We start from the raw sequence: 11,611 nt of genomic DNA, 5'->3' as shown, positions 1-11,611 counted from the left end.
GTATTTTTTTTTTTGGTCAATTTCATTTCAATAATGTCACCACGTCACCCTCTGGTGGCAGCAGAGGAAACTTACAGATAATCTGAGGAGAGTACTTTTGACAATCACACATTGGTGAGTCAGTTTATTTAAAAACAAGTTGCTGACAATATCAAAATTCACATAAAAGCTGTTTGACTAAAAGAGGGCTGGCAGATGTTTCTACAAAGACCGCTAATAGAACTTCACATCTGTAAAGCATGATCGCAGATGAAGGACAGGCTTCACCACCACAGTCATCTGCAGTTGTGCAACAGATATGGGAAGGAGGCGAAACTGGAAAGAAATTAGAACACAGGCAGCTCTTGCACACAGATGTTGCCCAAAAAGAAAAAAAAAATCCAGATGAAATAGAAAGTGATGTAAAAGTGCCCCGCTCGACTTTTCAGAGCTGTAAGGCACATGAATAATGCTAGTTTGAAATGTAACGTGAATAATCAGTATACTTGAGATTCTGAACAGGCCTGTGTGTGACTAATGCTGCCAAGCAGGAACTCTCACATTTGCTTGATGCGTAAAATAAATCAAAAATCCTTTGTGCCTTTTCCCTTCCCACCTGGAGCTAACTTTGTGTTGTGGGTTTTTTGCCTCGCACACAATGCGATCTGGCCTCCAGCCAGCTGGTCTTGAATCTATGGACTGACTGATGCATGCAATGCATCTAAATTTTAGGCTGTGCACCACATGGTCTTTGAGAAGCCAAACATTTCATTAAAATAGCATGAAGATCACAAGCAGAAAAATGAAAGTTAAACAAAACTGCTGGAGTACACACGCACGAGAAAAGAGCAGCATGTCTGGTATATCTCGTGGTTCGGTGACTGCAGTGCAGAGGAGTCCGTTCTCAGAGTCTTTCGAGTCCTTCCAGAAACGCTTCAGGATTGTTTTTGTTTTACTGTGGCTGAAAACATCAAATTTCCACGTCGCTCTCTTTGTCATTGTCGTGGTCACCGTCATAGAATTCATTTGCTGCCTCGGGCCTGTGGGAGTCACATCAGTGAACAGTGAGCTTCAGCCAAACAGTCATGCAGGCTGATCTTTTAAATGTGCGTATTGTTGACTCGTGCTGACCTGGTGTAGTTTTCTTCGGCTCCCCTCTCATCAGGGTCGGGCTCGTCGTTGCGCTCGTAGCTCAGCATGTCGGACGGGACGTCGTGGATCTGAACGCTGGGTGCGTGGTTCAGCATCTTCAAGTTCTCGAACACAGTCTGACGGATCTGCTCCAAATACTGCGGTCGTGAACACGGTGAAGACGTCAGCCAACCACGACCATTTTAACACATGAAAAACTATAGGTCAGGATCTCTACTGTGCACGTTAGACCAATGAAAAAGAACACTTTTTTTTTACCTGCCGGGAGTTCTGGTTTTCTATCCTGGTGCTGACATCAGGGTGCAATGTGAAATCTGGAGCGAAGTACTCAAAATACTCTGGAACCAAATCAGACAAACAGGATGCTGCGTTTATTTCTACTTATTTTCCTCCACATATGCACATGCATGCATATCCTGGATAATCATCCTTTCTGACTCCACTAACCACAATTTCAAAAATTAACTTCCAAGTTTCAGACTAGTGATCGAGCCCAAACCACGGGGGTCTCCCCCTGGTGGCCAGTAAGTAGAATGCAGGTTTGTCACACTTCCACATGAAGCCAGATCTCTTTACAAACCTGATTCTCCTGATACTGTCCAGAGTTCACATGTGAAAACAGCTATAGTCCTTTCACACATTAAACACTTCATCTATAGCAAACCTTTAGCTAAGCCTTTGCTTTATTTATCCTTGTGGCTCTTTTTAAAGAACAAACGGACTGAAAACACTCAACAGTAACCACTATAATAAACGCATTTTTCAGGCTCATTTTAGCACGCTGAACAAAAATAATAAAATAAAAACATCCTATAAAAGGTAGAACATCATGCTGAAAGCTGCTGATATTTAATGGTAGAAATACTAAGCATGGCTCACCGCTGTAAGGCAGCTCCTCACTGATGGATTCATCCACTAACAGTGATGTCTCATAGGTCCTACAACACAGAACAGCACAAATTATTCTTATCAGGCAGTCATCAGCAGCTGGTCTTAAAGCTGCAGTCATGGTTGGTGTGCATGAGACTGACCAGCAGCGAGCCACGTTCCTTACTGTGTATCCTCCTCCTCCCAGGACCAGGAGAGGGATCTTAAAGCTCTTCACAAACTCCACACACTCACTGAAAGCCAACACACACACACACACACACACACGGATAATGTTGCAACTTATCAGCCCTCGTGTGCTGGCCATTTCAAAACGAGACTTTTGAATTCAAATAGGAAACTGTGCGTTTGAGTTTCTTACCCGTGTCCTCGTATACTGAGGTTGAAGCAGCCCAGCCTGTCACAGCCCAGAGAGTCTGCGCCACACTGCAGTCAGAGAGAGACACACCAGGTGAAACGATTACACAGAAGTACACACACACACACAAAGACTAAAATGATACAGAAGCAGATGAGAAGAACTACTGACTGACCTGCAGGACGATGCAGGTCGGCTGGTAATAATCAACCACCTGTTTAATAACAGGCTGGAACAGCTGCCTGTAGCCTGAAACACACACGTTGAGGCTCACATGATACTCAAAACAGAGCAGCAGAACAAGAGCAAAGTGTGATTAAATGTGTCAGTAATGATATTCTTGCACTCACTCTGGTCATCGATGCCGTCTCTGAGAGGAACATTAAGGCAGTAGTACCGGCCGCTCTCTGCCCCAACCTCATACATGTCACCTACAGGAAGCACATGGATTACCTACTAGGGAGGAACTGCTTGTGAAATTCTCTCATTTTTTGAACATTTAATTCCAGTTAATGATTCCACAGCCAGATGAACAAACACTACTTCAATCCTATTCATCCTATCTGGGTCCGGGTCGCAGGGACAGCAGTATCAGCAGCAGAGAAGCCCAGACTTCCCTCTCCCAGGTCATCTCCTCCAGCTACTCTGGGGGGGACACAGATATAATCTTGCCACCATGCACTGAATCTTGCCCGGAGCCTCCTCCCTGTAGGACATGCCCAGAACATCTAGATGCCACTCAGGAGGCTTCCTGGTCAGATGCACAAACCACAGATACCCCATACTCTTGACTCCCCACAGAATCCCCAAGGGACATGGCTGAATACCATCCAATCCAATCCTACCAAAAATTATATTCTCTCAAAGACAGTAACACAATATGCTTGTTTTATTTACATAAATTGTCCCATCTGTATGTACTCCCTTTTTACTGATACATCACAGTTTTATGATTTTAGAGGAAGTTACTTGAAGGGTCTGCTATGGATAACAGACCCCACTTTGAGAACACTGGAGTAAACAACAAAGAAATCAATTGATTATCTATTGATACAGCTGACAAATGTGACTATTTCAGGGTTTTTCCTGCCTTTGGGGCTGAATATGCATCTAAGCACAAACGGTCCACATACACTTGAGGCAAACCAGACACAAATCCATGCATCCATGTTTTATCTGTCAATATTACACAGAAAATTACAATTCTTAAGTGACAGCCACAGTTATTATACGCAGCACTGAAATCTAAACAACACTGTGTGGACATAGATACTTAAAGCTGCATTCACCTGTGCCTGGGAAAAAGTAGTTCCCGTATTTGTGAAAGGAAACGGTCATGACTCGGTCCGTCAGGTAAAAGGCTTCCTGGACCCCATCGCCATGGTGAATGTCTATGTCAATGTAGAGAACCCTTGGGTGGTACCTTGAACGAACACAGAGTGGGAGAGTTGTGACGAGAGAAACAGACATGATAAAGATACGGCGAGAGTTACTCAGGAGTGTCATCTTACTTGAGGAGCTCCAGTATACTGATGACGATGTCATTGACGTAGCAAAACCCAGACGCCTGCAGAGATACAAGATCCATTTTAGGGCAAAGGGACAAAACTTTAATGAGCTTAGCAGAAAGGACACACATCAATGTATATGACTTTGTTCCAACCTCAAACTTTTTGGCATGATGTAACCCTCCGGCCCAGTTGATGGCAATGTCACAGATCTGCAAAATAAAGCAGAGTCAGCATCAGTTAAAGGTCAGAAACTAACTGCAAAGGAGTTAGCAAGATTATTACCACTTTAAAGGAACGGAAAGGCAAAACAACTAATCAGAAGCTTTATTAAAATGTAATGATTTTAGTTTTAAAGCACAAACGGCAAAAAAAAATTAAAAGTTCTCAGAAAACTTTTTAAAGCAAGACATTTGAGGGCACAATGTTTCCTCCACTGTTGGCCTTAGGGACTTATGATCTAGTTTCTCTCCTTTCGTGTGTGTGTGTGTGTGTGTGTGTGTGTGTGTGTGTGTGTGTGTGTGTGTGTGTGTGTGTGTGTGTGTGTGTAAGGAGCAAAGCAGATGTTTGTCAGCTGCCAATAACTCAATAAAGGAGGCAGATTATGCACATTTTCAGAGCCAAGAGCAGAGAGGGGCTAACATTTACAACTATGCGCCGTATTGTTTCGTCCACGATAACACTCGTATAAATTTTTGTGTCTCATATTGTCATATAGGCAGCATGATACCTTTGATGGAGGACGGTGAAAGGAGCTAATTCAACAACCGCCAATAAAACAATACTTTGCAACTGAGTACAGCTAGGCCACGGAGGAGGAGATACGAGCAGCTGTTGATGTGCAACCCAAAAGTAAACAAATGACTCCACTGAGCATCTCTGAAGCACTCACTAGTTGCACACCATATGACAGGAAGAGCAAACGGTGCGTGGAAATTACTGATGCAGTTACATGCTTGATTTACAGTTCAAAAATCAGTATTTTAAAACTGTAAATCAAGCAAAGCTACTCTAGAAGAGCCCAAGGCTAAAATGTGTGTAATCTCTACCCTTTAATGAGTTGCTGACAACTGAAGTAGCAGCTGACGCTCGTCTGCTTTGCATCAGTAATTTCCTCATCTGATTCGCTCCGCACAGTAAATTTTTTAAAAGTGGTTTTAAGAATCATCCAATATCCCAGTGAAACCACTATCTAGGCTACCACCATCTACTTCTGTAGTGTGAAGTGTAAACTTGACTTCTGGTGTCTCACTGGATATAATACTGTGTCACTACTTTTGCACTACGACGCTGCTGCTGGCAGCACATAATTTCAATAAATTCACTCTTTGAATTAGACAGTATGTCATCAATGACAGTAACTCACTGGAAACGAAGGATGGGAAAAGCCCTTCATTTACTTACACTTATAACTGCTTCAAGCATCAGTAAAAAGTTGGTAATTTTTTTCTATATTGTAAGAACTATCAATTAGCAATTAATAGCAAATTTTCTTGAAAAATCATAATATAATTTTGAGCCTATACCGCCCACCCCTATTTCCAACTAAACAGTAGCCCAAACACACAAAAAAATGGAACAATGCTACTGCTGCTAGTGAAAAAAGAAAATTTAATTTCCCCCCTTTAATCATGAAGAAAAAGAACAAACTAGACCACTCATTTAAATAAAAGTGTCTCTGACAGGGAAACTGCTTGACTGCCATAAATTTTCTCTGTAGCACCAAAAACCATCAGCTGGGTGTGCCTGTGTGTGTTACCTTGTGGTTGAGCTGTGTAGCCCCCTGTAACGATGCTCCTGTGTATCTTGAGCAGAATTCAAACAGCCCTGGAAACACAGGACTGAAACACACACACACAAAACATTTATGTTATGGGTTTGTCAGGTTCTGTGAAAAACCTTTTTCATATGACGCATACAAGATATTCAATGCCCCAGTGACTCATTTAGCTTCCTCTTCTTGATGAAAACTAACTTAATGAAAAAGGTTAATACTCACCAGTCATCTCCCACATTAAACGCATTGAGACTCTTTGTGAAGCCCTGCATGTTATTGGGGCTGACCTTCTGCAGGAAGTCAATGTAGTCTTCAGAGTGGAATCGACACATGTCATGCTGAGATGCTTTGTAGGGCTTGAACACCTAAACAGAACATTTGTTTCCATTTAAACAAAAAAACAAAAACTGTTATTGTGTGAACTACAGATGCACCGATCCGATATTAATATCGGTATCGGTCCCGATATTGAAAAAAAATAATTCTAGATCGGGTATCAGTGACAATGTGACTGATCCATAAAGGCAGATCTATTCAGTCTAATTCTATGCTTTATGCTCTGCGTGACATCATGCGCTAGCGAACTCGCCATGTGAAACTTTTTCTGAACTTCAGTGTCATGGACGGGCAGCTGCTCTCAGTTGTTTGGGATAAGGGATTCCGGCTGCTAGTTAACCACCTGGAACCAGGCTACGACATGGTAAGCCGAAAATATTTGTCGGAGACGGCACTACCTGAACTGAACGGTAAAGTGTGCAACCACATATTGAAGGAGATAAAAGATGTCAAATCGATAAGTTTTGTGAGAGTTTTGTGCCACACAGTACAATGTTAAATGCAACAAACTTTCGTGGGTGAGGCGAAGCGATAGCAGCTAGCCTGAAGGAAATGTTTGACAAGTGGCAAATTCCGTTGAGCAAAATCCTGATTCTGAGGGACAACGCCAGCAATATGAGAAAAGCGGTGGATAACCCGGGGCCGCGTAGCTTCGGCTGCGTTGCACATACAATGCTGCTAGTCATCAACGAGGGACTTCTGTCACAGCGTGCGGTCAGTGATGCGGTTGCATGTGCGAGACAGATTGTTGGACACTTTAAACATTTTCCTCTAGCATATTCACAGCTGCAAGGTATCCATCTCGAGATGAACATGCAACCTAAACGCCTGCAGCAGAATGTCAAAACCAGGTGGAACAACACTTACTACATGGTTGAGAGTCTGAACAGAAACGAGCACTGTCTGCTTATTCTACTGACCATGAGCTGCACAGTCTCCACCATCCTGGATGAGAAGCGAAACAGACTCACACCTGAGAGAGCAGAAATGCTAGCTTTCTTAAGCAAAAGCCTGCCAGTGATGCTTAAGCCTGATCTTGAGAAGCCTGAAATATCTGCTTCATCAGGTCACTGACACAAAAATTGACAAGTAGCAACTATATCTGATTTTTTTTGTTTAAACAAAAACTTCACAAGCTAGTTTAGTTTAAGTTGCTTTTATAATGGATGTTTAATTTCTATTGGCACAATTGCACTAAACCATTGGAAAGAGCTGACTGCTGTTTATTTTAAATATCTGTCAACCAAGCTAATGAAGCTATTGTTTCCTCTTATTTCCGCTCCTTATTTATTTTAAATTATATTTAGAATTCCTGAACCATTTCAAAGGTTTCTTGCAGTTTTTTTTTTTTCATGTTTGACCAAAGTTGTGAACCTATTGTTTTTGTCAGTTTCAGGTTCTTTTGTATTTATTTTACATTCGATGTTATACTCATAATTGCACTGACTTAAAAAATCCAAGTTGTGTTGTTTTTACATATTTTTATGTGTGTTTAAATGTGCTGTACTGGTGCAGCATTTTCAATAAATTTGTAATTCAGTACATTTATGTCTGTGTTTAAAAAAAACAAATGTTTTAAGTCGATTCAGCACTGTTTTTCTTTATCAGATCGAATCGGTATCGTCCGATACTAAGCCTCAGATATCTGTATCGGTATCAGAAGTGAAAAACATGGATCGGTGCATGCCTAGTGTGAACATGTGACAGCATCTCTCAGTACTACTCACTCACCATCATTTTCTTGTAGAGTCCATAGTGCAAGACCAGACTGTGAGTGAGAGACAAACGGTGAGGCTTCATCGGGTGGCCCGCACCTAGAAGAAACACACAGTTACTACATTACAGTGCTCATATTAGAGTGACTGGTATCAAAATATATGACCTGCATTTCATGACCACACTAATCAGCTCAACAACTGTTTAAAAAAAAAAAACCCAAATAGTATATATTATGGATAATATGGTACAACCAGAGAAATATTGTGGTACAATTTATATCAAAGGAGATGAGGGAAGCGAAACACAGATCAATGTGCTGTTATAAAAGTTAACACATTGAGCACATTTGCAATACCCCACACACCCCCCCACACCCACCCACCCACACTATGTCCTCTGAGCATGCGTGTTCCATGTTTTGAACAATCCTTAGATTTTGTGCTCTGAATATTTTCACAGCACTAAAGTTTGAATTTGTACAGTGCACCGTAAATCACTGTAGTCACATTACTTTATTTACTGTTAACAGTCACAAAAACCGCCCCGTAACCCGTTTAAGACAGCGCAGGAAATACCGAGCCATCCCAATAACGCTGTAACCGGCAGATATTAAACACAGAGCTACGTGTCAATAACGTTACATGTTACAATAAACGGAGCAAAGTTGTCAGTAAGCAAAGCCGAGATGGAATATACAATCAAGTCGCACTAAGTATTAAAGTGCAGCAGTAAAACAAAATAAAAACAGCCCCGAGAATCCAAAAATAAAGCACAGCCTCGGAGTCATTAGCATGTAGCTAGCTTTCATTAGCAGCAGCTCCCTGTGTAGGCCGGTTCACTATGATAACTAAACTTACCGTAATGAAAGTTCCCCACGTCTGGGTCATAAAAGTAAGATGTTCTGTTGGTCATTCTGAAAGCAACGTCTCCGGACTTTCCACGAAAAAACTCCTCTCGTTCTTGCAGCTATAAAACCCGCATTTTTCTTTCAATTAGCAGACAGCCGCCATAGTAAACACCGAGGCGTGTGCGTCATCAAGCGGGGACAGCGGGGGCGGAGAGGGGAGCCAACTTGGCGACTTTGTCCCTAGATTTTCCAAAAAGCGACTAGCGACAAATTTAGTGAGTTTTCCCGGTGAGGTCGGCGACTTTTGGAGAGTTTTTTGTTAACCTGAAATCCTCCGATGTCGCCGTGTTTTGTGTACATACAGCCTTCGTACTGCGTTGGTTCAGACGTTTTGGCATCGCCCGGACCCCCAAGAGTACCTGGCTGTTGGTATGTACCGTAAGTCACGTGACCTTAATAGCGGAAGTGGGTCTGTCTGTGTCCTCTTAATGCAGGTGGCGGATACGGCGCCGCATTGAGCGGGTGGGCTCGTTGCTGTGATATGTCAGCATATATGTCAGCATATATGTCTATGGATTCACAAATCCTGCTGACTGAAGGATGGAAGTTTGTTCATTCAGTCTGTTTACATGTTTGTTCTCTTACACAGGAGGAAGCACTTTGGTGAAGTCTACTTCGCTGCAGACTGGCTTTTTAAAGTATAATCAGCCTTTTGCTATTTTTGCTCTGTATCTTTTCTGTTTACATTTTAATAGCACGGCTGCGAGTCTTTTGTTATGGAGGGAAAAAAAGCATTAATTTATTTTAGGAGCATTATTATTTAAATATGCCAGTAGTTTATTTTTGAGCAATTTCTCATGTACATCTACAGCTAAATGTTAATAAAAGTGTCTGTGTGACATCTGAAGAAAAAATATCAAGATATATATCTATATCACCATTCAGGTACAAAATATTGAGATATTATTTTGGTCCATATTCCCCAGCCCTAGTAGTTCTAAACATATTTAAGGTGTTTTTCTTCACTTTTTGTCTCTCTAAAGATGTTAATCCTCTCTCCTACAGCCTCGATTGCAACTACATGCAAATAACCAATTATGCAAATTAGGTGATGCTGCCATATAACGACTTTTAGGACAGCCAATAGCTACTTTCCTTGCTGAGGCATTGGCAACAGTGGTTCGTTAGCCTGCGCCTGCTTATAAAGTCCCATGTGAGCGAGTACCTCTGCGGGATGGCAACAGAAGCGAAACGAGCCAAGGTTACTCTTTAACAGAGTTTTTTTTTAACCAACAAAGATGATGCTGATATAGCTGTTTACGTGTATTCTTCTTTAACATCTAGTGATGCATGCTGGGTTTACTGTGTAGATCATGCAGTGCATGCAAACGGCGATCCACTGAGTTCTTGTCCTCAGGTGGTCGTATCTCACCTGGCAGCTGTAACAGCACACATTACTACTTAAAATGATCACCGTTTCAAAATGATGATAGAGCTCACTTTACTACTTAACAATAATGCATGAAGGACAGTTTTAACCACGTGGCTCTATGTTAGGGAGCAGACAAAGTGAAACCAGGTGCATGCTACCACTGGGTAACACGTCATTTCACTGATATTTTTGTGCATGTGGCCCCTGTGCTGCCAGGTAGAGGATGGTTCAGAGCTGAGCCCCCGGCAGAGCTTTGTACAGTGGTGTGACAGAGTCAGCTCGGAGCTCAGCAGTAAGGTATGTTAATGCATCCTGCACCATCTACACTTTAGGTCAGGACTAAGATCTAGTGGGTAAAGAGGGGACTGTGGCAGAGTATGGGATGTTGGCTAAGGAAGACATAGAGGAAGGGGAGGTTTTGTTCACCATCCCTAGATCAGCTCTTCTCCATCAGGGAACAACCAAAGTTTCTGCCTTGCTGGAAAAAGGTGACTTAGAAAGCTGCAAATACGCCGCCTGGCTCACCTCTCAGTTTGTAACTGTCCTTTATTGTTTTTCTTCACAGAGCAGTCGTCTCTGCAGAGCTCCTCAGGTTGGGTTCCCCTGCTGCTGGCTCTGCTGTATGAGTACACATCCTCACAGTCCCACTGGAAACCCTACCTCTCTTTGTGGACTGACTTCAAGACAATAGATCATCCCATGTTCTGGTGAGAAACACTTTTTAGCTCCCATCCTATCCAGAGTTGTATTTTAGTAGTTACTTACCAAAGTGGCAAGCTTTGCACACAGCAAACAGGAGCCCTTTTGTCTAGACCCACATTACATAGAGCCTTTTAATATTATGATTTTTTTTTTTTTACCCAATTAAGCATAGCAGCGTTCGCGGCCACAGGTGCAGTGATGGGATTTTTGAGACAGCCCACAGGGAGTTTTGTTGCTCAAAAGTTGGCAACAGTGGAGGGGAGGAAGCACGAGGCTGGAAAATGGCTGGAGTCTGAACTGGATCTGGGCCTGATCTGATCTGAACCCATGATCCTCATCCTGCTGTGCAGATGGACTCGGATATGGTTTACTGATCTGTTTTAGAGTCTGTGATCCCTGATTTAGGGGATTTTCTTTGAAAAATATGTCGAGATTCATACTTTCAGAAACCGTAACTTTTTCAAAATGTTGACAACATTTAAGTCTCTTTAAATCCATTTAGTTCAGTTTTCAAGTTTTAAAATCATTTCAGCCTCATCTTCACTCAAACATTCACATCATCTCCAAGATCCAGACATTTTTCCATCAGTGACCTTTTACAGCACGACCAATGACCGATCATTGATCAGTGTGTTCTGTTTGTAAAGCTTCATCCAGATCAGTGTGATGTAACAGTGATGCTACAGTAACTACAGTAAATGTTTCAGAGGAACTGACTGACAGTCTGACAGCTGCAGCTGCACTGATCATAAATCCATGACATCATCGCTGTCTCCGTCCTTACAGCCTGTTGATGAGTGAACGACTGTAAAAGCTTCATGTTACGTACAAAAATAACGAACTAACATCTAACTGGGATTTCAGTGCTTGTAGAAACATAAACGTCTGCAGATGAATTCGCTCCTCTGAGGCT

The 11,611-nt window shown here is 42.2% G+C and overlaps 2 protein-coding genes across 2 annotated transcripts; one reads left to right on the top strand and one right to left on the bottom strand.

Moving 5' to 3' along the window:
- Positions 1–109: 109 nt before the first annotated feature.
- hdac3 (histone deacetylase 3) lies at positions 110–8,767 on the bottom strand. The gene is made up of 15 exons (XM_030739065.1): positions 8,575–8,767; positions 7,730–7,812; positions 5,885–6,027; positions 5,645–5,726; positions 4,041–4,097; positions 3,889–3,944; positions 3,667–3,800; positions 2,728–2,808; positions 2,553–2,626; positions 2,381–2,445; positions 2,163–2,252; positions 2,011–2,069; positions 1,390–1,469; positions 1,111–1,268; positions 110–1,019 (listed from the first exon to the last, which is right to left on the bottom strand). The coding sequence occupies exons 1-15, from the start codon at positions 8,627–8,629 to the stop codon at positions 950–952; spliced, it is 1,287 nt and encodes a 428-aa protein (XP_030594925.1). The 5' UTR covers positions 8,630–8,767; the 3' UTR covers positions 110–949.
- Positions 8,768–9,734: 967 nt separating this feature from the next.
- LOC115787224 (N-lysine methyltransferase setd6-like) lies at positions 9,735–11,016 on the top strand. The gene is made up of 4 exons (XM_030739808.1): positions 9,735–9,825; positions 10,213–10,484; positions 10,562–10,703; positions 10,866–11,016. Exons 2-4 carry the CDS (start codon positions 10,379–10,381, stop codon positions 11,014–11,016), a joined length of 399 nt encoding a protein of 132 aa, XP_030595668.1. The 5' UTR covers positions 9,735–9,825; positions 10,213–10,378.
- The last annotated feature ends 595 nt before the right edge of the window (positions 11,017–11,611 follow it).

The sequence above is a fragment of the Archocentrus centrarchus genome, chromosome 10 (assembly GCF_007364275.1).
Source record: "Archocentrus centrarchus isolate MPI-CPG fArcCen1 chromosome 10, fArcCen1, whole genome shotgun sequence".
Lineage (NCBI taxonomy): Eukaryota > Metazoa > Chordata > Actinopteri > Cichliformes > Cichlidae > Archocentrus > Archocentrus centrarchus.
Note: the sequence above shows the minus strand (reverse complement) of the source record. Positions and strands in the feature narration are given on the sequence as shown.